Here is a 24,228-nt window from a genome sequence, read left to right as displayed (position 1 = left end):
TCCTTCACAGTCCGTTAAAATGACCGAGTCACATACCTCTGAGGGGGGAGGATCAGAAAGCTTCAGCTAAGCCGTGAGTTGGTAAGTGGGGAGGTGTCACCTCTCAGCATGCTCGGGGCACCGGGCGTGAGGGCACACACCTGCCTCAACCCCACTGCTCCGGAGACCCTTCCTTTCCCTTCCCTTCCCTCGCTTCGTCCCGCAAGCCCTGGGGGACTCGATCCGCTCCGCCCAGCGCCCCGCATCGCGGCCGCTCCCGCCCCTCATCGCGACCGCTCCCGCCCCGCATCGCGACCGCTCCCGCCCCGTCCCGGTCGGCGCACGGCAGGCGGGGAGGCGCGGGCAGTGCGCGGGCAGCCCCCCTGCCTACTCCTCACCCTGCCCGCCCGCCCACCGCAGCTATAGAGCCGCCCTGGGGGCGGCGAGGGCAGAGCCCGGCGCAGGATGGCTGCGGCGCCGGGCTCCCCGCTCCCTTGGGCGCTACTCCTGCCGCTTCTCAGCCTCTGCACCGCGCAGCCGGAGCCCCCCGTCTCCCGTGGGATGGGGCTCAGCCTCCACCCGCCCTACTTCAACCTGGCCGCGGCAGCCAGCATCTGGGCAACTGCCACCTGCGGGGAGGCGGCGGGCGGCGGCGGGCGGCCGGAGCTGTACTGCAAACTGGTGGGGGGGCCGGCCGCCGCCCCCCTGGGCCGCGCCATCCAGGTAACCGGGCTGCCGTGTGGGGTCACGGTGCCGGGACCCCCTTCCCCTCGCACTCCGCTCCCCTTCCTGCACCGCCTCCCCGCGCTGCGGAGCGGAGTGTGCGTGTGTGTGTGGGGTGTCCCTTTTGGGTAGTCCCTTTCTTTCCGAAGGCGCTGGCATTATCCTGGCGTGCGTGGTCTCGTTTTCTCTAGGGCTTTCTCCTGGCTGAGAGTGTGTCCCGGGCAGGGGAGGGGAGCGTGGGCCAGCGGCACCCCACGCAGGGAAGCACGGGAAGGGTCGAGGAGGGCAGCGGCGCTTCTGCCCGCGCCTCTGCCCGCAGGCGTCCCGGCATCTGCTGGAGACCCCCTGACCCCGCGGAGACCCCCTCTGGCCCCTCCGCCCCAGCCGCTCCTAGTGCCCATGGTGCTGCGACTGCTCCCGGGAATGAGAGAGCCGCTCGCCCCACCGGGCGCCCGGAGGTGGCTTAGAGGATAGCCGAGCGGGATTTTGTGGCCTCAGCGTTTGGCTCATGGTCCGCGGTGAGCAGCGGGATGCTGCTGGGGGGAAAGCAGAGAGATTTGGGGGGAATGGATGGGGGCGTACTGCACTAGTGGCCTCTTCACTGAAGATCTGGCTTCTTCCCAGCGGGTGGTGTGAAGAGAGGTGTGGGGTTAGTCAGGGGGTTTTGTGATACTTTACAGGCACTACATGTGAGGCTCATTGTCTTACATTGCTTGCGGGAGAAAGCCAGAGATTCCTTGGGAGTCTTATGAAGGGTATGAGCACACAGGGCAGTGAGGATGATGACAGTCTCCCCTGCCATAGCATAAGATTATTAGAGATATTTTGTGCCAGTCACAAGAAAGACAACAATAAACGACAAAACTTCTAGAAAGGAGTTAGTGGAAATATATGTTTCCGTTGGTAGGAACTTGTACTAACTTGTCTGTTAGAGAATAAGGAAGGAATAACAAATGCACCAAACTCTGTGATGTACTGCGATGGATGTTCAGTATCAGTTTGATCAAAACTTTGTTAAAGGGGGACTTTCCTAAAGCTTCGGACTTTCCAAAGCTATTTTATTTGTATTCTCTCTTGGTGGGAGGAGAAGATAGACAGAATGAAACTGCAATTTGAAAGGGATTTCAAAAGCTTTAAGGTCCGCTATCTGACTCCAGGCAATACAGAAAGAATGCAATTAAATTTTTAGCATCTTGGAAGAAAGGTTAGTGTTTCGAAGTCTTATGAGGTGTTTGTATGTTTTAATAGTAAAATAACTCTTTATATCTGGCTTCAGAAGAGGTTGCAATGTATAAGACATGTTTTATTCTCATTTTTTAACGGGGACAGATGCTCAAGAGAGGGAGAGAGGACTAAGAAGTTGTAGCATATATAGTCTTTGTCATGTGCCAGAAGGGAACATGCACCATCATGCAGCCTCCCCTCGCAGTTCATCAGGCAGGCACAGCCAGCAGTGTGCCCTGCTCTGAACTCCTCTCTGCCGTGCCTCCCTGCCTCACCACGAAATCTCGGTTTACCTCACATCTGTGTAGTGTCATCCATCATAAAAAGCTCAAAGCGCTGTGGAGATACTCACAGGCTGAGTATAATACAGTTTAACTAATAGGAAAACTGGATGACAAGTATTACATGCTTAAACTAAGGTTACAAAAAGAGCTTATGATGATCAGGAAACTGCTTGGTCCTGTGTTTCTAGCACACCTCTGAAGTTTAGGCATCCGTTCTTCCATTTTGAATTCAACACCCATGTTTAAAGTTACCTGAAACAACTGTGCCACCAGGTGAACAGCAAGCCAAATAATCTCTCAGCAACATGCTATAGCCCACTGCTGCAGTGGAATCTCATACTAACATGCCTTGGACTATCAGAAATCACAGTATAAAAAGAGCCAGCCAAAGCAAACATCAGATAAATGTGTCAAGCAAGCAGTACGAAGCCTGTTGTGTGATGCACATTACCACTGATGTTTTTTGTAATTATTCCCTTAGTATACTAACATCCAACTTGAAATGAAGGTTTGCTGTATGTAGGAAGAGGCTGGAAAGGGGGAGAGTTCCTCTTGTTAAATATTTGCCTTACAGGTCCTAGGTTAGAGGGCAGTTATCGTTCATGTTCCCAGAAGGACTACTGATACCTCAAGGCACAAGGAAGCATGTTGTGCCTCTTACAGCATTTGTGTAAGTGTGGGTACAGCAGCTTCTCTCTCCAGTTTTAACAAAGCCCCATTGAGATACATAACATGAATACTTCTGTGGTTTACCAGTAGTTGTTGTGGTTCAAGAATGGTTGGAAAGTCAAAACACCAGGGAAATCCAGCTATGGAAAATGCAATAACAGCACAATGTATGTATTATCAAGCCACTCCACCTCACAAGTTCAAAGACACTGCAAATAAGAGAATCTCTTCTTTCATGAAGAATTTGAGAGAAGTGTATTAAACTCTTACAGATGCTGAGCTTACATGGAAGGATTTAAAATCAGCATAAGTATTCACGTGTTGTTTCTTAAGAGTCTGAGGGAGGGTCACGAGGCTTTTATATAAAGTGATAGGTGTAATAGTCACTGTGTCAGGCCAGTTCAAGTTAAATGCTGTACACTTGAGTCACTCACTTTTTGGTGTCTCTACAAGGCTGAATTGCAGCTGTTGCTCCATGAATATAGAAACTGGAAAGAAGGTGTGGAGGGTGATCCTCAGTCTAATGAAGGGAGCAGACAGCTCTGTTGCCAGTGCTATCCTGAGCACTGAAAATAGGGCAAGGAGAGGAAGAGCAGCCTGAGCTTAATTTCCACTGCTCTGCCATTGACCTCTCTCATTCAGCTTGTGATTTGGCGGTGTGTCTTTTAGTGAAGGTTGTAGTACCTGACAAATCCAGAAAAGTGTTTGGAAGTCGTTTAAAGCTCTTTCATGAGGTGATCGGTGGGGTGGACAGTCCCTTCATGGGCAGCTCAACTGAGGCTCTGAAGGTGATGCTGGACATAGGCTGTGGAAAGCATTGTGTTTCCCTTATTTAGCGCATTGGCCAGAGGGACAATGACTTAATAAGAACAGTGTTGAGTGAGGAAATGCACTGCAGTGTAAAATATTTCAGCAACTGATAGATAAATGGCATGCCTGATTTTGTCTGGCAATCTATGCACAGTGGTGTGCCGGTGTGAATTAAAGTTTAACTGCATACCTGTCCTGCCGTGCCAGTGGGCACAGAGCTGCTAGGTATTCAATAGTGAAAAAATGCTTCATTGTTGACACTTCCTATTAACTGACAGGTGAGACATTTTTGTCCCTGAGTGTCTCTGATCCACACTGGTGTATTTCAGCAAACTCCTTCATGCGGTTCCAGTTTTCTCCTTCACTCAGGAGAACCAGGGGCAAGGAGGGTAATAAGGTCACCAGCAAATGCACACCTGCCTGCCTGATGAACTGCAGCCAAAATAAAAGTTTTGAGACCCGTTCTCCTGGAATAGAGATGTGTCTTGGAGCAGCCAGGCTGAGCTCGACGTGCCGGAGATGCTGCCAGTGGGAAGCAGGGAGGGCTGCTCTGCCCAATAATTTACTTTCTTTCATTTTTTGTTTTGCTGCCTTGTTGGCAGTGTTGCTGGAATGTACTTTAAATAACTGAAACTCCAGCTGTTGCAATGAAAGCCTTTGAATTATGTGCCCAAAAAGAAAAAGGGTGTATCCTGAGTTCAGATCAAGTGCTCTGGTATAGTGAAATCACATAGGTGCATGTAAGTGTTACGCTTGCATTTAATACTCCCCATTGTTTCCTGCTCATTCAGCCTGTTTTTTTGAGGCTGCTTCCAGATCAGAGCTGAAACTGCTGTAGCAGCGTTTCCTGTTTATTTCCAGCCTGATAATTGTAAATGTGAATTTAGATCTGAAGAACACGTTTCATGCACATTATAAAACTATTTAGGGGAGTTTGTACTGTTGTAACATATATATATCAGAACTCCAAATATGCATTTATCAGGAAAGATGCTCTGATGTGATAGTAACTGCAGTTGTTGGTGCGTAGATTGATTTCTCAGTGTATTGATTTTGCAGATAGTGGCATGATGTTCTTTGTTATCACTGCAGAAACTGGCAATGTTGCCTGTAGCTCACATGGGCTGATATGGTGTCTGCTTCAGCAAACTGCATCTGAATCCAGCAGAGTTCTGCTGTATTGTAGTCAGGATGAAAATCAGTCAAAGCACCTTCTCTAATAGAGCTGGAGGAGAATCATGTTATAACATGACCCCAGACATAGGTAACCAACCTACATACAGGGGGGTTTAGTAAATCTCTGAACAGCTCTTTGAATTCTCAAGAGTTAACCCTCAGCCAGGTTGACACCTGCAGTGCTAAATCAGAATAGGTAATAGTAGCCATGTCTTCTGGAAACAATATTGTATTCTGGGCTTTCTGGAAGAGCAGGATGAGGATGGAAGCATTGCTAGATGCAGATGCTGAAATTATTACCGCTGATGCAGAAATATTCAGTAAACATCTATGTTTTGTGTTTGAAAGACACAAAATGGTGTATTTGTATCACATGAAAACAATGAAGTAGTTTCTAATCCATTAGTAACTATGGCAGATGTTAAACAAATTCTGCTAGAGATAAGCATCTTAAATTCACCAAGCTTGCAAGACTGAACTCAGCAAGAATGTGAGAGCCCTAGTGCTATTCCTCTATTAAAAGTGGTCAAGTATGATTGCTCCAGTTATTTTACACTGGTTAGTCTGACAGCAGTAACAAACAAAATAATGGCAGTTGTGTGGGATTCTGTTAATACTTAAAAGGTAGGAAAGTACTTAATGCCAGGCAACATAGGTCGTGGAAACAACAAACAATTTTACATATATTTTTGATGAAAATATGCTTAGCTGATAAAGAACGTGCTGCAAAGATTACTTTATATAAAACATGGGTCCAACACTGTGTCAGGACCTCACAGGATTAAGCAAGGGTCTGAGTGAAGTAACCATTAAGATGGTACTGCCATTTAATGAAAATGTAATTTTTCTATTGAGGTTCTACAAAGATCTGTGTCTGCCACAATTTAGCATTTTCAATGATTATCTCCACCCAGTGACTGGGGTAAGAAGTGAATGGGACACTAAAAAGATCCCTTATTAACTAATTACAATGTTTCAATGCTAATCATAGTAGAGAGTAAAATGCAGTTTCTTGAAGATAAAAATAATGCGCATGGGGCAAGCCAAGATGCCAAATTAAAAGACAATGAAGTTTCCTCAAGTTTGTTCATCATTATTGTACAGAAGAGTACAAAGAGGTTTAGAGACTGTCAAAGAGATGTTATCAGAGCATCTCTGGAGAGTGGAGTTGTGGCCTGGAAATTGGGTGGCAACATCTGCAAATGAAGATACAATGGGATTCTTTAAAAGGAAAAAAAAGGGAAGAGTCTATAGGATCCATTGCATTTTCCATGAGTACATATTGTTCAGAAATCTCTGATTCAGAATGTATTATAATGGCATGAAACAAATGAAAGCAGTATTATAAAATTGTGACACCAAACTTATAGGCAAGTAACATACAGAATATGTTTTATGCTTTTATTAATATCAGGCTATGTACATATGTGGATATTCTGTGGTCTTTTAGGAGAGTTTGGGATGATTTGTGTGTTGGTCTTAATCCAGTTTTGAGAATATTTGTTTCATTAACTTCCTGAAGACATAGGTAATTTCACCAAAGTATCAATAAAGTAATTAATAAAGAGTTATTCTAGTTTCCTTAAAGAGATTTCTGAAATATTAGCTTTTAACATAAAACTTATTGTGTTTTGGGGTGTGTGTATTTTAATTGCTAGGGAAATAATTTATACATTAAAAGTTACACTACGTAAAGAGAGAAACAAAATTTAGCCACATTTTGATTCAACGCTCATGTTCAGAACCTAAATTAACAGCAACATGTTTCTGCCATGCATAAGATTTCAGCTAAGACCATCTTTTTAATTTATTGTGTTTCAGGGACAGTTTTGTGATTATTGCAATGCTGCTGATCCCAGTAAAGCTCACCCGATAACCAACGCAATTGATGGCACAGAGAGCTGGTGGCAAAGTCCTCCTCTTTCTATGGGCTTGAAGTACAACGAAGTCAATGTCACTTTAGATCTGGGGCAGGTGAGTGCATGAGCTATTGGGTGAGGTTTGACCATTTTTTTCATTTAAATAGAAACTTTGCAATTGGGAGGGATGTTTGAACTGATGGTTTTTAACTTAGAACAACACAGCTTTTTGGTATGGTTTGTGTTCTATATTTCTTCACCAAGTTAACTTTATTAAAGTGATTATTTTCCTTTGGGAATTTTGATGATTTGGGTTCTTGCCACTGGCATCACACAGATTTAATGACTGCATGCTTTCTTGCACAAACACTGTAACTCGTTAACCTGAGGTTACGGAGGGGACTGCTGTGTTGAAACTAGGGCTCTATCTTCCATTTTGTATTCTTCTTTTCCATGGGCACAGCGATAGAGAGGGAGATTTCATGGTTTCTTACTACACACACATTTTGAGAATACTGTTTGGAGTCTGCTTTTGCCTTAGGGATCCTTCTGGTTTCTCTATCATCCAGTCAGATCTTCAAGATAGACAGGAAAATACTGATAACATGATCTAAAAGGGAAAGGACAGGAAAACCAGTGTAATAGGAATTAGTACTGTGACAGTAACATGAACACCCATATTTCCTCTGCAGGCGATAATCAAGTAGCCAACAGTAAAGCCTCTGTATCTATATTTTAAGTCACAGAGACGGATTCTCAGCTGCCATAATTGGGCACTGTTCCAGCGAAATTAGTTACACTCAGCAAGTTCATGCCAGCTGAAAATATATAACTATAAATATATGTTGGGTGCTGCAAAATATATGTATACATATGCATATATATTTTGGACAGTAGGAACTATTCATTGACTGATTATATAGGACAGGATTTCTTGAATAAGTGTTTGATTTTGTTGACAGCAAGGGGATGAATAACTAAGGAAAAATGTCTCTCTGAGACTCAGCTGCCCTTTTGTTGGGGATTCAGGTGCAAATTATTTTATGTCTTCTGTTACATGAGATTTTAATGCTCCTGTCCCTCACGTGAGTGGGATGGTTTTCGTTTTGAGGATATCTTCATTTGGTGTTTTTAGATCCAGTATAGCAGCAGTGCAGAAAGGCCAGACAACTTAAGATAGAGAATATCAGTAAACTAAATGGCTGTGATTTTTGAATTTGCTCTTCTATTAATTAAATAAATGACATGCCTGTTTTCTTGTTTGCTTTTCTCCACCGTACCACAAAAGAAGGGAGAGCTATGTAGAAGCTGATGAATTTTTAGGCCACAGTGCTCACATTGGTTGAGGACACCACCTCTTGAGTTGTATTGCTCTTTCTGTTCCACTGCACAGTTGAGGAGTGTTGCAGCACCTGGTGCTTTGCACTCCTGTGAAGTGAGTTGCTCAGTTGATCTTTCCCAGCAAACTGTAGGGAAGTGTGTCTTTCAGGCTGGGCATACAGAGCAGGGACACTGAATGCAGAGGAGGGTGCTGTGGGAAGGCAATCAGCTCCCAGTAAAGCAGACCTTAGCTTCTGAGCTACTTGTATCCATTGTGGTCACTGCAAGACTCAAGATTAGGTTGCAGGCTATAATTTGTCTTATGGTGTAGTCCAGCATATTTGTGACCAACACTTCTGCATCATCATCATTCATTTGCGTAGCACATTGCTCCATCCAAAACTTCTGTTCCCACTGTGTACTTAGCTTCTTTGGGGGATCTACTGACAGACACTTTATCTTTTTTATGTTGAGTGAACTTCTGAGAAACCTCTTTCCTTCAGAGGAAGGATGTGAACTGAGTTCCTCCTTCTTAAGGGACTCCTTGGAGAACAACCGCTATGTGCCAAAATTATTGTAGTTACTGAAGGATTTCTCAGCGGGAGGCTGTGTTTCTCTTTACTCTGTTACCACTTGGAAAGGCAAATCTGAACTTACTTGGAAATGAGGGAAACCTAAGACAAAGGTCAAAATGACTGCAGGTCTTATGATCAGGAAGGGATAATTTTAGTTGGCAAATGGATGAGGGTTTAGTAGGATTCATGTGATTGTTTGTTTGTTTGTTTTTCATGGACATTATCTTGTATCAGTTAAACCTTAATCTCAGGATTTGTTTCAACTTGAGATTCAGTTTTGACATTTTGGCTAATATTCTCACACCTCAAATTCATACAGTAATGCACAATACTAATAGTGAAGAAGAAGAAAATTAAATACTGTGACACAGTAAGTCTACTTAAGCAAACAGGTAAACCCCAATTCACCTTACCTTATTTCAGAGTCCTAAAAATTAAGAGCTTAGTGTGTGTTAGTCATGCAAACTTTCTCAGTAGTTGGCAGAGACAGAAATTTTCAGGCTGCAATTTCCCCTCAAGTAAGCTGCAATGAAGGTTTTGGCTTTTAAGGAAAAATAAATGTTCTTGAAGTCAGATGTGTGCCTATATACCTTGCAGAACCACAGGCTGTAATATTGAAAAGATAGCAGGGATGTAGTTTCCCTCACTGAGTGGTTGTCCTGTTCTTTATTTTGACACAAGGCACCTTTCTTTACAAACAAAATATGGAAATGTTTTTGCATGTGCAAAACATGACAAAGAGTAAGGTACATACAACTCAGTCATTGCTTCCCTGCACGGGTAAGTTGGCCATCAAACATTCACAATTAGAGGAAGCAAAATTTAGTGCAACGTCAAAAGCTTTTAGTTCACTGCGCTTCTGCCATTGTATCTGTAAGACTGAGAGTAGAGTCCAAACAGAGCCTTTCAACATGGTCTAAAGACAATATTTAATTGAATGGTTGCACCGTGATGGAAGTTTGAGCACTCGGTACCATGGAGTTGAAACACAACATTCACCTGCTGCTGCTTCTGTTTCACAAAGGCTAGGAGTGATTTTGAATGTCAAAATCCCATCAGGATGTTAAATCTTTCTGCCAGAAAAATGCTCATTTTGCTGTACTTTTTAATGAGAGAAAAAGTAAAACTCTTAAAGCAAAAGTCCTGCTTTAGTTCCCTTTCTGACTTTCTGTACTATGGTTACAATTCTAATCAATCATGGTCCTTCTGAATAATAATTTTAATGTGGATCCCTGAGGCACTCTCTCCATCGCGTTAACGTATGTGCTTATACTGTGGCTATTCCTAACTTGTTTGAAATATTTGGATCAAGTGAAATCTCATTTATTCCTTTAGTTGGTCCTGATTTTTCCAATGTAGTTTTCAACATATTTTATACTTCTGATTCCAGAATGTCTGACTGAAGTTCATTGCCCTTTCCCTGACTCTTTGGATTGCCTAATTTTAGCAGGTGTGCCCTCATCTTTGATTTGCTTAATGCTCAGCACATTTTATGGTAATACCCCTCAAGGTGTTTTTCTGAACTCTGTCTTCAGAAGAAGATGAAGGTTTAGGATAGCATGACAGCGTATGATGAAAAAGAAATATCTAACTGTTACACTTCAAAAAGTGTAGTCCACAAATTTTATTGTTGCTTTTAGTTATGTGTCATTTTTCACTGTGTTTTTGTGGCAATAATATAGTGCTGAAAGACTCAGTCTCTGCGAAGTCTTATGCACTAATATTTTGAATAGTTTTTATGTAGCAATATTATTAGGCACTGTTGTAAATTAAAGGCACACAGTGGAATGTAATGTCCAAATTAGCACCTTTATTGGGGAGGGAGGTAAACTCAACAATAAATTTAAGATAAGAGATGGCATGTTTAGGACTTTATGCTTTTATGTTATCTGCTGATTAAAACCTGTAAACGTTTTGTAAAAAAGCCTTGCACTTTCGCAAATCTTCCGAGTTGCTTTGATGTAGTAGGTATTTCTAATGGGTTTAATTTTTATATTGGATAGCAATCCTTTATGTCCATAGCTTTGTAAATAATAGTTGTTGGGAATATTAATCAGCCTTGGCTAATTGTTGTTATTAAAACCAATTGTTCTTAACTTAAAGAGACTGAAATAGTTTATTAAAATGTGTCTGAAGCTACAGTTAATTTAACTGTGATTCTGAAAAATATTAGATGGCCTGTAGGCCCTTCTCCTGCAGGGAGAAACTGTCAAGGTGGTTGGAGATTTATCACAAGCTTCCAAAAATAGCCATTGCATTGCATTGCCTGACTCCTGAAGACTTTATATTACCGCTGATCCTGAAATTAGACCCAGCTCCAGTGTGGAACTGTGTAACCTCTATGATAACAATGAGAAGTCCAACAAATTAGGACATGAGAACCAGTCCATGAAGCTTCTGCAGTCCTACAGAACTGCCCCAGCAGTGAGGCAAAGCCTCTGGAACCCCTGCACAGCTCCGCCTGTGCAGTGACACTGACCCCTACTCTCCTGCTTTGGTTCACACTGGGGACAAAAGGGGCTTTTAGGGCTGGGGAAGGTACAATATTGTCCCTGCATTACCCCAAAATAGGGATGCCAACAGCACAGAGAATCTTGCATCATTTCATATTAGAGAACTCTGGTTCTGAATATTTCAGTTTGTACAGGAAGCTGATTTGGTATGATGCCACAAAACGCTGTGCTTTGAAGTTAGTTGATTTTGCCTCATACTGCAGTAAGGTGAATCTCTGTGAACTCTAGATTAACACAACTTCAGCTAATCAAGTAGCAGCTGTCTGATAGAATTTTCTAAAAGTTGTATCAGGTAAGGCACGCTTCATTTATTTCTTGGTCACACTACAAGCAGCTCATATTGAGCTGACCTGCCAGCCTTAATCAAGGAAATAACCTAAATACAGCCTTTCTTGTTCATATGTTGTCCTTTAAGATGTAGTCAATGTGTTGTATTTTCCTAAAACTTCAATTAAAGACCTTTTGAATGGCTCAGCATTTGTTTTTTATGTTTGCATGAATAGATCTATGTCATTGGCTTTAAAATGTGTTTTTGGTGTTGATCTGGTATTATTCTCAAAACATAAAAAAAAGTCTTGCAAGCCTTGCTGTCCTTCATTTTCCTGACACTGCCTTCTTCTGGTTCTTCTTCAGCATTCTTTTAGAAAGGCCTTTGTTCCCACTTATTGATCTCCCTTCCCTCCATGCCTGTACTTATACTTCTCCCAGCTCCCTTTCCATGCTCATTCCTACACGTTACTTTCATTTTGTGATATGTTGTTCTAAATAACTCACTTTCAACTAAATATAGTAAAAGCAGGACCTCTGCTGATAGCTTTCAACCCTCAACACTTCCCTGTGTTGCCTTCCAGAGCTGACAGTACTACTGTGTTCTTTCTACTTTGGGTTGCAGTGCTCATAAGGGGATGTTTATCTCCTGGACAGCTGGGATCTGAATCGTACAAATCCTTTCCCTTATGAATAGTTTCAGTGTTCTGTGGAGAAATAGGCCATATGTAAGAAATAATTATCAACATTGAGTTGGTCTTTATCCAGATCTCAATGGAAAAGTGGCTGCATGAGACATTTCAGGATAGTAACTGACAATCGATGTATTTGCCTGCAGCCTTGGCAAAAAGACCAAGGACCAATTGAACCTGGACAATGGACTCCCCTTTGATTTCTGGAAATGTTCCTTTTTTCCAGAACAGTGACTGTGAAGTGTGGAGAGCTTCTCCCTTCTGGCTCTGCCTGTTGACTATGATAGAGATAAGACTTAACATCTCCAGACATGTCAATGAGGCATATTCACAGGCACTGACTTACAAATATTGCAGAATGGAATGTTAGCACTGTTTTGGTTCAGCAACAATTTAGGATTTTTTAATGTAGATCACAAGTCTAATATATGATTTCTAATAATGCTTAATCAGCACCTGATTAACTAAATTATTTAAAACAAATGAATGGGATTTGTTATAATCAAAACTGACTATGTTGCAGATTCAATGATGTCAAGGGTCACACCGTGCTTAAAAAAGAATTAAATCACTTACATATAGAGACACACACAGGTATATGGTTAAAAGCTTACGTACAAGTCTTTAAACAGACACATACTTGCACATATCAATCTATGAATATTTGAATATATGTACACTCATCTATAATATAGTGCATATGTATGTGGAGTATATTTGGAGGTATACCCATACAATTTTCTTCTCAAGTTAAGCGAATTGCTCATTTTAATGCATTCTGGAGCAGGTGCTAAGCACAATTCATATTTCCTTAGACCCCACTCCTGCATTGGTCCATGTCTGAGAAGTTCAGCTTAGATACTGAATGATCATCAGATTTCTGCCTCTTTCTCCCTTTTTTTACTAATTTATACAGCAAGTAGAGAAAGATTGCGTGTCTGACAATGCAGGGAATCTTTCGCAGAGATCCTTCAGTGCAGGGACCTCACTGTCTTCTACATAATGTGCAATGACAACCACAGTGATAGTGACAGTATTCAAAATAATGTCAGAAGCCTAGAAAAACAGTCTGAAAAGTCTGAAGCCTAGAAAAACATGTTGAAGGAAGTTTTGGTGCTGTAGCTATATCTGTTAGTCTGAGGAAATACTATTGTGTTGGAAACAGCTGTTCAGATTACATGAAGATTGTTGTTGGTATCTCTTTGAACACATCTTAAGATATATAGGATGACTCAGATAGATGATCTACCTGGCTCTAGTAGTGTTCTTGGTGTTACCACACTACAGGAATTTTTATTCTTCATGAGTCAAAAAGGGAGAACAATCTTTTGCTACATGTGTGGCTCACAGCATAATGATTGCTCAGAACATAATCTGTTTTTCATGTCTACTAGTTTATGTCCTGCATTTAACTAACAAGTAATTCCAATATTTTACTATTCTATATTGAGCTGGTAGTGGTAGGAATGGAGGAAAATATAGTATACTTTTTTACATGCGCGTCTTTCTTCGATTGGCACACATATTCAAGGATTCAAACAAATCTTGGAAATTCCTCTACTTAAAGAGCTGTTTAGAATTTTAAGGAGAAAATGTAGAAAAAGTTTTTAATGGCTATTGTTGTAATTTTTCGAATTCTCATGAGAATGCAATGGGTCGTAAAAAGTTATTTGCCTGGGTTAAAATAAGTAGTATGCATGGTGTTCTTGAATATTATATCATCAACGATAATGGTACAGTGTGATTCTAATTCAGTCTAAATGAGCTTTTTTTTAAGACAGTCTTAAATTCACCTGTAAGGGCTTTTACAGAAGTGTTTCTTTCTTTATAATGTAACATTGGTAATTCCTAATACCGAATTATAATTTCCATTCTCAGATGAACAAGTCATTTGGCTCATTCTACTGGCTGATTTTTAAAAAATTTATCCAGGTTTTAATAAACCGTTAAGGCCACTGCCTGCAAGAACACTTCAAATCTGAACAAGCTTAAGTGAACAGGAAAAGGTCACATCAATATGGAACTGGTTAAATTCCAGCTGTTGACAATCCATTAGGTTTGACCCGTGCTGCTAGATTACAGCAGGATATGCTGTTGGGATGTTTACAGGAATACATCCTCTTTCAAGCATGTGTTTCCAGAGTGGATTGTTTCCGTTACTGGAAACAAAATACAGTTTCTTCTTTTAAACTTAATTCTTTATTCATATAAGAAATCTGTCAGAATTTTGATTAAGATGTATTTCAGATTTTTTGGTGATTTTTTAATTGTCATGCAACTACACAAAACCAGCAGTTATTTTTAATGCTTACTTACATTTTTAACACTCCTTTTGAAAAATGGTTGTTTTTTTAATGAAAGAAATTTTACTTAAAAGCAACCAAATTTTTTTTTCTTTTTAATGAAGAAACTCACTTCCTTTTTCCACTAAACTGAATAACTGAAAAAAAAAAAAAAAAACTGTTATGAGTTTATTATCCCTTTTTTCAGGGTGGATCTTGTTTCTGTCAGTACAATAGCATCAAGATTTAAATTAGTGAAATGTCATCTTAGAATATGTGATTGAAGTTGGGTTTAATGCTTGCTTTTATGGGTCTTATGTCAGCAAGATTACTTCTCTGTCTTTACCTGAAATTTATTTTGCAAGCCAAGGATCATTTTTCTTCCATTGTTGCCTCATCAGATCTGGAGAGAGGCCTTTCTTCTACTTAGGCAATATTCAATCACAGTGATCATTCTGCAGCCTTGATCCAGGTCAGAGCCAAATGATTGGCACTTGTGTAAAGTCAGAAGCAGGACATATGGTGGAGTTGGTGACTAAGGTTTAGTGATATATTGTCATGAACTGATACTAATTTAATTTTTATCTAGACCTATCCCTTTCCCCTTTCTGAATGTGACTGTACAAACCTGAACAATATTTTAAACTATGAGATGTTAGAGAGCTGCATACAAATTGAAGGTTTTCATATGCAAGAGTAGGTCAAAGTTGCCATACAGTTTTTCTTTCATTTTGTGGTTTGCGTGGAAGTATGCAAAGTATGGTAATGGGAGACAGTTCTTGCACTGACAGGCTTGATAGAGAAACATGTTGTGGGGTTCCTAATATAGCACACATGTTGGACTGTACTTTAGCTTCACACACGTTGAGTAGTCTTAGGCTTAAGCAAATTCCACAGCTGCATAGCAGAAGTGGTGTACAGGTGTTTGGTGGATGGCACGTGCTGATTCAGCTGATTTACTGTTGTGTACTTTCATTTTGGCCACTTTAAAATAGCATCTGCGTGAAATAATATAATAACTGTATGACAAGCTGAAGCAGAGGTCATCTACTTCTTTGGAGAGCAGGCAGAAGGTCATTGTTGTAATGATTCTACAATGTGACTACAATCAATGGGGCCCTGGAGAAGGCAGGCCCTTTCTATATGCTTCTTTTGTTTTCTCTTGAGCTTTCTAAAACATTTGTCTTGATTAAATTTGTATGAATCAACACACAGAGTGCTATCCACACTTGCTGACATGCGTGTAAGACCTTAAAACATAGGGGAAGCAAGACTGCTAATGGGTAGGCAGTTGCCTGCCCAGTGCAGACTTGGTTTGAACAGGACAATGGCCCTTGAGAGAGACAGCTGACCAAAAGCAAGAACATGAAGCACTGCTTTTTCAGGAATTTCAGAACTCTCCTGCTTTCCTGGGTGGATACCAGTCTTTGCACTGAATGGCCATACTGGATCACATGTATTTGGCTGATATCCCTGCTCTGAAACTTACCAGTCAAGTAGCAGAAATTACTTAGGCAAAGAGTATCAGAAACTCAGCAAAAGCAAATCTTGCCACAAACTATTCACCTATTTCTGACAATCAGTGAAGAGACGATGTTGGTAATTTAAGGGCATTACTCCACCTTTGCAGTCATTGTGCCTAGTTCTGGGTTCTGTCATGGTTCTGTCAACAGAATTGCTGCCACTTACTTTGCTCCATACTGTTGTCTAGTAAGTCATTTTGTGTATGTAGATACTGTCTGACTATTTGGGTACCTAGTTTAGTATGACAGGAGATTAAGTTGGTGCTTGTCAGGGTAAATTCTGATACTAACACGAAAGGTTATTTTTTTCCCCAGTTGTTTCTCCACTGACCTAAGTAAGCAACATTCAGCAAGTCAGCAGTTTCTCAAATAGGTTTCAAGGTATGACACCTGCTGCAGTGATGCCTTGGTATGTATAGAACAGGTGATTGCCCTGGGAAGTTGTACACACTGCATTAAATGAATGCAAAATGAAAAGTTTCAGGTTTCTTTCTTCTTGGATATGAGGTATTAGCATGAGTACATGCTCCGTGAAGTCTCTGAATTCTTCCCATTTCTCCATGAAAAGGTTTTACTTTCTTCTGTGAATACTTTTCACCTTCAGAAGTTGATGTCTGAAATAGATGTGTGAAGACTGAGGCTGCATGTAGCCGTATGACTGCAACATGCATGAAGCCATGGGATTGACATGTGCAGTGCTGGTTAGGGACACATATTTCCAAAATATTTCCAAATGTCTGCTCCACTGTGGTGTTCACCATTTGCATCTGGCTCTTGGTGGCTCCATATGGTGTGACAGCTATTGAATTGGTCCTAGCTGGCAGCTGGATGGGCCAGGCATGGCAACAGATGCTGTTCCCAGTTTGTGGTTGGGAGCTTGTATGCACTTGTGGTTTGGAATCTAACAACCTGTGTATTAGCTTTAGGGTTATGACATTTGTGATGTTTGAGAAAAGATAAACTGCATGGGTGTATTTGATGTGAGGGCTCTGGCAGCAGTTACATGACAGACTGTTGACTGTAATTCCCTGCCTCCCCCACCAAAGGAAGCAGATGGTTCTGAATTGAGGCTGAGTGGGAAATTCCAGTACAGCTTCACTTGAATATTGACTGTACCTCACTATCAGATCACTTTTATTTACAACTCATATCCATATTTTGGTTGTTTAAATTCTAAATGACCCTTAGAAACAACAACTCTTCGAGCTGTTTCAGACAATGAATGAGCTACCAGTCATAAGAATTTCTTCCATATTTGATACCCACAAAACTCTGGGGTGGCTTGCTTCTGTTACTTAGAAAGTCTGTCAAATGCCAAAATTATCTAGAAATATTCCGAAAGTGAGGAAGTAAGTGGCTTAAATTACCATAAAATGCACCCAAAGGAGTCCCAGTGTAAAGAGTGTGTGCATTTTCTCTTATACCATTGTGATTTTTCTTGGCTACAAGCACAATTACATGGTTGGAATGCAACACAGATGTACCAGGATGCTGAAAAAGTATCTCAGTTCAATGATGTGTCAAGATGCTAACTTTTCAATGTTAGGAGCTATACCCTTAACACACCCAAGCAATCAGTCACGTGCAAAACAGAGCTGTTCTAAAATGTAAGAGATGGCATTGAACACAGTCCTTTTGCAGCTTTCTTAATGTATTGGAGCACATTGCTGGGTGGGGTAGCCAGGTGAGAATCTGGCCTATTATCTTGACAGGAATGAAGTTGCAGAGGATAACCTTATCACTGTACACTAAAGAAAAGGTGTTTATTTACATCGGTTTTTGTATTGCAGTGATTTTTTAAAGTTCAGAAAACTTCTGATATGTTCTATATATATTCTGTCACCAGCTCTTCCATGTTGCCTACATCCTTATCAAGTTTGCAAATTCTCCTCGTCCAGATCTCTGGATCTTAGAAAGATCAGTGGACTTTGGAAAAACTTACACCCCCTGGCAATATTTTGCTCGTGAGTATCAATCCTTGTGTCACTGCTCTTTTGTTGGACAGGTTTTGTTCATCATTTTCTCAATAGCAGGAAAATCAGATCGTGGGTCTCTTTAAAGATTTCAACTGCAGTGAGGACAGTGAAAGTCAAATACATTTCTCTCATCTTAGTTATCCGCAATAAATTAGCGATGAGAGTGTAACTAAAAATGAGTATGATATTTTGAAAGTGTAACTCAGCACATGAATATTTCTCAGTCTGTTGGGAATTTTAGTTTTGTTTGGTTTCTCTTTGTTTTGAATATGTCAGAACTACAGTGTCCTTCATCCCATAGGACCCTGGACTTCCTCACAAAAATCAAAGGCAAATACAAATGCAAAATCTTGGAGGACATATGTAGCTTTTTTGTGACAATATGAGAAATACTGTGCCATGTCTTGTCAGGAAACACTGAATTGCCGAGGACAAGAAATAATTTGTTTTTAGGAATCTCCATTTTTCTGTGCTGGGCAACACAATCACTGGTTATTATTCAGTTACAGGGGAGAATTTATCAAAAAGCAAAAGGGATACTTCATAGTTAATTTAAATTAGAACAATAATGTTTGTTTTCACACATAAAAATAATTTTGTTCGCACTTGACTAGACTCCAAAGCAGACTGCTTGGAGCGCTTCGGAAAGGAAGCTAATCTTCCAGTGAGGAGGGACGGCGATGTCCTGTGCACCACAGAGTACTCTCGCATTCTGCCTCTTGAAAATGGAGAGGTAAGTTCTGTTAGGAAAGTGATGTGTAATGCTGGAAGGAAGCAGTATTTGTTTCAGAAGTGTGGTGTTTCATTAAAAACCTAGAACTGGAACTAATTTTTCACCTATGGCTGCTTGAAGCTACATTAATAAGTCCATAACCAACCACTTAAGTAGCTGGTGAGATTTCTGGAGGGTGAGCTGGCTCCTCCTAATTCTCACCATCCCCTGTGGGGGTAGGGGCTGCTCAGAGCCACCTGTGTTGATTTTTTGTAATGCTTTAGGTACCTCACAAGCCATATGCGTTTGAAGGTGTTGGCCTCATTTTTTGGACACTTCCAACATACAGAGCAGAATTGCTCATGGGTGTAAAGGCTGTGGAAGCAGATATTTACCATTCAAAAATAAGTAACTATTTAAGAAAAGAATATATAAAATGCTACACGTTTATAATACATGTGTTTGGAAGACATTGCTCTGATTTTAGCTGTTGCTCCCTGCTAGATAGAAGCATGGTTTGTGTTCTTTGAATAAGTGTTAAACTCCTGGCTGTGCTGATGGCTCCTGCTGACCTTCTCCTTTTATGCCTGAAGTGGTTAGAGTCCAGATCTGACCTCCTCAAGAATTAACCAGAATTTTGAGCATATGGCTCCATGGTTGTGGTTTCATATTGAAGTAGAATTTGTTTATTAACATGTATGTAAAATTTTCTAGTAAAATGTGGTAAAGAATTTCCCTAGAAGAACACTGCTGTTGCCATCCACTACTACGTGTTGTATGACTTTTCCTGAAGGAATTGTCCTGCAACCAGAGCCATCACCATTCCCTTGTTATGTACTTCAGAGTATAGGAGACATTTGAAAATAGAAATCTGTTATCTGGTCAGTTATAAATAAATGAAAGTCTCTCACTCAGTCCTGTATATGCATACTGGATTGTTAATTTAATAGAGATCCATTATTGCTAGGCTGCTGGCATCTGTTTCTTTAAAAAATAAAAAAGTACCGGAGCCCTTGTTTTGGAAGTCAGATAAACCTACTTTCATGTGAGGGGATTTTCTAAAGCAACACTGTGTACTTTCTTCCAAAAGACCATTAATATGCTCCCAGGCACTGGACCTGGTAACAATAATATTTTCCAGGAATGTTTGCGCCTTAACCCAAAAATAAATGTGCTTTGGGAAACAGCCAAAACCTGATGTTTTTACTCAGGCAAAACTCCCATTGACACTATCAACTGTTAATGTAACTATTTGCAACTATTCCTATTACACTTTTTGTGTGTTATATATACTGTTTACAAAACAGATATACTTTTTTTTTTTCCTATGTATCATATGGGTAATGAGAATTCAGGAGGGTCCAAGACTAACAGCATTATTTTTCCCAATATCCTGGCTTCAGTATGAAATGTGTAGTTGTGACTGCAAATATGCTCAGAAACAATAATAAGTTTTTGGATTCTTTTATTACTTTTTCTCTGTGCTGCTACCGACACTTGCAGTTGATATATTTTAACAAAAATGTGCTTACTTCTTTGTTAGATTGTAGTATCTTTGGTAAACGGCCGCCCAGGAGCAAAAAACTTCACTTACTCCTCTAGTCTTCGAGAATTCACAAAAGCAACAAACATCCGCCTTCATTTTCTCAGAACTAATACACTTCTTGGACACCTGATATCAAAAGCTCAACGAGACCCCACTGTAACCCGTAGAGTAAGTATTATTTTCACCCAGATATGCTCAACAATTGTGTTCAACCTGTTAGAGACCAAAAAATGATCTGCATGTTTTTTCACTATAAAATTTTGCAGTGACCCACCTTTAAATCCTCATATTTTCTCCAGGTTTGTTTGAAACAAGAAGGTAACCCGGTTGGCACAGATTTATGGAGGGGAAGTAATGATTAATGATTTTGTTACAGACTGTCTTCTTTCCCTGTGTTTGAATATGGAAGGAAGTTGAGTGCATCATAGCAGCTATAAGGAGCCAAAGCGGACATCTTCTACACTATTTTATGCAGGGCTGAGGAACTAAATCTCTTCAGCTTTATTTGACACAACTGTCTCCCCTATTTATTCAAAGAAAGATTTGCAGGAAACAGTACCTGAGTTCTGAAGGAGCAGGAATCAAAGGGCATACTTGAAAGTTACTATCTTGCCATGAATCATTTGAGATGCCTAATTGTTTTCAGTGGATTTTGGACTATCCAAGAGCTTGAAAGCCAAATCCCACTCCCACTCAGTGGGGAAATGTAAGAAAAATGATCTCTCTCAATGGAACACCGCGTGGAAATTTGTATACTTAGAGAGACTGCAGACTTCATATTGTATTGTTATTTTTAACCTTTTAATTTAAAATGAAGATTCGGTAACAATTGGAGGAAACCCTGGGGTGAGGCACTGCACAAATGTGTGTGAGAGTTTCTGCATCAAAAAATATAAAACTATTCCAGTTACTTGATAGCACTCTTATTAAGTAACTTTATTGTCTTAAGTAAATTTTCAGTTGTTGCTCACAGGCAGATGTAAATGCTGTATTTGTTGTACTCAACAAGCAGCACAGCTTTAGTGTGAGGAACTTCTGATGTTATCATAGCCATGGTATGTAGGATAGATGAATGAAAAGTTGAGTGTTTTATTAAATTGTTAAAAAAGAGTCCAAGTTTTCATTTTAGAGATTTTCCAAATCTTGGAAAGAGTTAATATTTTTAAGGAAAATCTTTGTGTTAAACTTACTATGAAAACAGATGAAAACCAGACCAATTCTGTTCTCTTTTTCAAGTAACTACTTGGCTTCCCCTGTTAATGGTTTAAGTTCATGGCACACCAAATGATATAGAGCATATTGCATGCCTGTAGTGTGACCATTTGGTCTATTAATCATTTTGTCTTATTGCTAATTTGACTTATTAGTCACCAGTGACAGTACAATCACTGTTAGTAGTAAGGCATAGCTCTGCAAGGCTGTATGAAACTATAGACTGGGTTGTAAAGACTCATAAAAAAACCCAGTCAAATATGTTTTCAGCTGTGCTGAAAATACTGAAAGCCTAGGTTTTACTTACAGTATGAAGAGAGTATGCACAGTTAGAAATTAATGTGTGTGTTTAAATAGAGACAGTTCAGAAGGCAAAAAATATTTCCTAGTCTGTATATCCCATCTGCTGTTCTTCACCTGCCTAGAGCAAACAGAACTAGTTGGAAAAGCTCTGTGCCTTGGGGAAGCACCTTATCTGTGCCCAGCCAACTCCACCCATGTAAAAGTAGAGAATGTATATGCAACTGAAATGAATTGCAGAATGGTTGAGGTTGAAAGGACCTCTGGAAGTCATCTGGTCCAACCTTCCTGCTCAAGCAGAGTCACCTGGAGCCAGTTGGCCAGCAACTTGTCCAGACAGCTCTTGAGTATCTCCAAGGAGAGAGACTCCACAGTCTCTCTGGGCAACCTGTACTAGTCACCCTCACAGTGAAAAAATGTTTCTTAATGTTCAGAGGAAGTTTCCTGTGTGTCAGTTTGTACCCATTGCCTTTGGTCCTGTCACTGGGCGCCACTGACAAGAGCCTGGCTCTGTCCTCTTTGCTCCTTCCCTTCAGGTATTTATAGATATTGATAAGTTTCCCCTGAGTCTTCTCCAGGCTGAGCAGTCCCAGCTCTTTCAGCCTTTCCCCATTGTACACGTGCTGCAGTTCTTTCATCATCTTCCTGGCCCTTCATTGGACTCTCTCCAGTACGCCCATGCCTGCTTTGTACAGGGGAGCCCAGAATTGGACACAGTGGTTGAGGTGTGGCCTCACCAGTGCTGAGTAGAGGGGAAGGATCCCCAATGAGAGAGGCTATATATACCACCTAGAAGGGCTGTATTATTACTAGGGTGAGCAAAGGAGACTGCATAATGTTCTGACCCTTTTTCTGTTCATCCTCCAGTGCCATTTAATCTGTCCCTTTAATTTTTCTGGGGGTACATAGAGACGAAAATTTACAACAGCTCTGCATTCTGCCTGATGCTCTAAGGAGACAAGGAAGCAACTTCTGAGCTACAAAAATGTATGCAGAAGTTACTATTATTATGTATACAGTAATGATATTTTTACTGAGTCAAACCAATTAAATTTTTATCTTCTGTTGCGTAGATGCCTGCAAGACATGAGGATGAGATACAAAGTGTTTCAACTTCAGGTCAAAATTTCAAATCCAGTTTGAGTTATGAGTGATTTTGACTGAGCTGGTGATTTTGGTCTGTTTCTATTGTTTAGTGATCACATCTGACTGAGTGGGGAAACTGCACTGCCCATATAGGCATGTCTGGTGTGTTGACCAGAACAATGTCTCACAAATTGATACTTTGACAGTACTTTACATCTCTGTCCTCAAGCTGGCTTTGAACAAGCTTTGGGCCTGGGTACTGGTGGCTGTGTAGGTGCTGGGAAATGGAGAGCTATAGCAATATGTGTTTGATGTGAGCTCCATGAACCTGTTGCTATCAGACACCCCATTAGTATTGACTTTGATTTGCTGGTACTCATACTGGGATGTAGACATCAACAGAGGTTTGACCACTGGCTGCCTGACTTTGGCCTTTTGTAAAGGCATGCCTTTAAAATTCTGATAAGCAAGATTTAAGAATCTGATGTTGATATTTCTGACGTAATACAAATAAGGAAAGATCAATATGTACTTTTTGTGCTTGTTCTATAGTATTACTACAGTATAAAGGACATCAGTATTGGTGGTCGATGTGTTTGTCATGGCCATGCTGAAGTATGTAACACAAAGAGTACTGAAAACCGATACCAGTAAGTAAACTGAGCATAACATTAATTTAATATGAGAAAAAAACCCACATGAACATTTTCAAATGACCTTTTTTATTATAAAATGATACGAGCTTATAGGGATTTTTCTTTATATTTAAAACATTGAATCTGCTGATATTTGACAAGAAAACGTATAAAGAGCTATTGCACATGAAGTACCATAACAAAAAGGTCTTAGATTTTTCTTTTTAATTGAAATAAGAGTTTGGCATATTGAATAATTTTTTTAGAAACCCTTAGTTCTTTATGGAAAACATGGTTTGGTATCACCTTCCAAGAGCAGGAATTAGCCAACTCAAGAACAAAGTTATTGAACTTCCTGGAGATATTGTGCATTGTAACTGAGCTCAGTCAAGATCCAATGGCATTCAATCATTACTATAAAAAATAAAAGCAGAAATTAAATGAACTATACTCTTTCCCTGTGAAGTTTATGATCTCTGCATTGATTTCATAAGGTGTTAGATCAGGCTTTTCAGCTCATCTGCTGTAGGGAAGTGACCGTGAATAATCAGGTTAAATCTAAAACATATTTTAAAAGCCTGGTTTAAATCAGCTGTTGCTCTTTATCAGGACAATGCAATATTTTTAGTTGTGTTTCAATGAAGAGTAAGTGGGCAAGTGGGTGCATCCTTTCCAGATATCTATGCTAGAGAAAACTAAGTATAGAAGGTATAAAATCTATGGGAACAGGATGGTTATACTTGACAAGTTTATTGCAACTTTTTTATTAGACTACACAGATAAGAAGGAACATTGGAAAAGGCCTCTCCAGTCTCAAGGTCTTTGTTACTCCTGAGATTCAGTTACTATGCACAATAGTAAGACT

General features: G+C 40.3%; 1 protein-coding gene across 3 annotated transcripts in view; it reads left to right on the top strand.

The window, feature by feature from the left end:
* Positions 1-402: 402 nt before the first annotated feature.
* Positions 403-24,228, top strand: part of LAMA3 (laminin subunit alpha 3) — a 119,484-nt gene continuing 95,658 nt past the window's right edge. For all 3 annotated transcript variants that reach the window (XM_071804181.1, XM_071804180.1, XM_071804182.1), the window contains exons 1-6: positions 403-702; positions 6,687-6,839; positions 17,743-17,860; positions 18,487-18,605; positions 20,128-20,298; positions 23,281-23,378. In XM_071804181.1, the coding sequence (XP_071660282.1) occupies positions 445-702; positions 6,687-6,839; positions 17,743-17,860; positions 18,487-18,605; positions 20,128-20,298; positions 23,281-23,378 (917 nt within the window). In that variant the 5' untranslated portion in view covers positions 403-444. The remainder of the gene's footprint in view (positions 703-6,686; positions 6,840-17,742; positions 17,861-18,486; positions 18,606-20,127; positions 20,299-23,280; positions 23,379-24,228) is intronic.

Source organism: Patagioenas fasciata, chromosome 2, assembly GCF_037038585.1.
Source record: "Patagioenas fasciata isolate bPatFas1 chromosome 2, bPatFas1.hap1, whole genome shotgun sequence".
NCBI classification, from domain to species: domain Eukaryota; kingdom Metazoa; phylum Chordata; class Aves; order Columbiformes; family Columbidae; genus Patagioenas; species Patagioenas fasciata.
This window is presented reverse-complemented; position numbering and strand designations above follow the sequence as displayed.